The 2,500-nt window shown below is 56.0% G+C and overlaps 1 protein-coding gene across 1 annotated transcript in view; it reads right to left on the bottom strand.

The window, feature by feature from the left end:
- The window catches only part of LOC121275202 (syntaxin-3-like), a 52,216-nt gene that overhangs the window by 35,057 nt on the left and 14,659 nt on the right, over positions 1 to 2,500 (bottom strand). Inside the window, exon 4 of the mRNA XM_041182626.1 lies at positions 2,260 to 2,394. Coding sequence (XP_041038560.1) covers positions 2,260 to 2,394 — 135 coding nt within the window. The remainder of the gene's footprint in view (positions 1 to 2,259; positions 2,395 to 2,500) is intronic.

Below are 2,500 nucleotides of genomic sequence, written 5' to 3'. Positions count from 1 at the left end.
CACAGACACACACACACACACACACAGACAGACTCACACACACTGGCACACACACACACACATAGACACACAGACAGACACACAGTCACACAGACACATACTAACTCGCACAGACACACATTCACACACACACTGACATGCACAGACACACTCAAATGCACAGACACACACTCACGTACACACACAGACACAGACTCACACGCACAGACACACAGACTCACACGTACAGACACACAGACTCACACGCACAGACACACACACATTGGCACAGACACATGCACAGACACACAGACAGACTCACACCTACAGACACACAGACACACACTCACACACATTGGCACAGACACATGCACAGACACACACACACACAGACACGCACAGACACACACTCATACACAAAGTCACACAGACAGACACACAATCACACATACAGTCACACAGGCACATACTCACACACACACACAAACACAAATTCACACACAGACACACACACTGACACACAGTCACACACACAGTCACATACACACACGCACAAACACATTCACATACACACAGACACACATTCGCACACACACACACACACACAGACATACACTGACACACAGACACACATTGACACACGCTGACACACAGATACACATACTCACACGCACAGACACATACTCACACGCAGACACACATTCACACACACTAACACACACAGAGACACACGCAGACACACGCAGACACACATACTCACACGCACACACACATTGGCACACGCAGACACACATACTCACACGCACAGACACACACATTGGCACACGCTGACACACAGATACACATACTCACACGCACAGACACATACATTGGCACACGCAGACACACATACTCACATGCACAGACACACAGTCACACACACAGACACTCACACAGTCACACACGCTCACACACACGGTATGTTACCTTGTGATAGGTTCCTCAGCAGCAGTGCATTTGGGTGGAATACAAAACAGCATAAACAGGAGCAGAAAAGTTAAACATTTCTCTCCACCAGCCGCATCCCCTGCCCTCCCCACCAGCACTAGTTACCCTGGCGACACACCCCAGATGCCCCCCCCCATCCCTCCCCATGGCCCCAGCACTCACCCTCCAGCCCCGGGACCCCTTCAGCAGAGGCTGAAGTCCCTATGTGCCTGGACAGGATACAGCTCAGCCCTCCACGCCGCGTAGGACTCCCAGACAGGGGCCATCCTGAGAGATGGTGGCGTAGTGATCATGTCATTGGTCTAGTAATCCAGAGGCCCAGCCCAGTGCTCTGTGGGGTGGGGGGGACATGGGTTCGAATCCCACCCTGGCCGCTGGTGGAATTTAAATCCAAGTAATAAAGTCTGGAACGTAAAGCCAGTTTCAGTCATGGTGACTGTGAAACAATGCTCGATTGTTGTAAAAACCCCATCTGGTTCACTCATGCCCTCTAGGGGAGGAAACCTGCCCTCCTTACCCGGTCTGGCCTACGTGTGACTCCAGACCCCCACGGCCATGGGGGTTGACTCTTTAAATGCCCCTCTAAAACAGGGGGGGCAATTAGGGATGGGGCAACAAACGCTGGGCCCAGCCAGCGATACCCACCTCCCCATCAGGGAGTGAATTTGAAAACTGTGAACAGGGTGCGGGCGGTGGGGGCGGGGGGCGGGGGGTGGAGAGGGTATGGGCGTCCCCTCCCCCCCTCCGCCTCTCCTTTTCATCCAGCCACCCGTCTCCAATCTCCTCCCAAAACCCACCTCCCCCCCCCCCCACCCGCCTCGCCAGGGATTCGGTTCCACCACCGCACCCCCCCCCACCACCAAAACTGCCCCACTGCCTCAAGCGCACATTCCTCCTCCCCCCCCACCCCCCACCCCCCACCAACCCGTAGACCCGGCTGCATATTAATACTCCAGCTATTCGACTGTGTGGGTCATCGTAGCTGCTACTCCTCCCAGCTTCTCCGCACTTGAGTGTTCTTTCTCCTTTTGATCCTCTCTCTCTCTCTCTCACTGAGGATCCCTTCTCCCCACCCTACCACTCCCGCCCCTCCCACCCCCGTGCCTCCCACCCCCGCGCCTCCCACCCCCGTGCCTCCCACCCCCGTGCCTCCCACCCCCGCCCCTCGCTCTCCCCTCCCCCTCCCCCCCAGGCCTAGCACCTGATGGTGTTCTGAAACCTGGGCCTCAGTTTCAGGCCTGTGGCAGGTTGGGTGGGTGACTCCCTCCCTCCCTTTCCCAGGGCCCCTGGTACCTGGTTCTCCACCAGCATGGCGATGTCCACAAACATGTCGTGAAGCTCCCGGATGCTGCTCTCCAGCCTGACAATGTCCTTGTGCCGTGACTCGATCTCGTTCAGGGCCTGCTTCGAGATCTGGGACTCGATGATCTAGGGAGACAGGGCCAAGAGTGAGAGAGGGAAAGAGAGAGGGAGACAGAGAGAGAGACAGAGCGGGGAGAGAAAAGAGAGAGGGAGAGAGAGAGTGAGAGACAGA

The sequence above is a fragment of the Carcharodon carcharias genome, unplaced genomic scaffold (genome assembly GCF_017639515.1).
Source record: "Carcharodon carcharias isolate sCarCar2 unplaced genomic scaffold, sCarCar2.pri scaffold_803_ctg1, whole genome shotgun sequence".
NCBI classification, from domain to species: Eukaryota; Metazoa; Chordata; class Chondrichthyes; order Lamniformes; family Lamnidae; genus Carcharodon; species Carcharodon carcharias.
The sequence above is the reverse complement of the archived record's forward strand: the minus strand, read 5'-3'. Positions and strand labels throughout refer to the sequence as shown.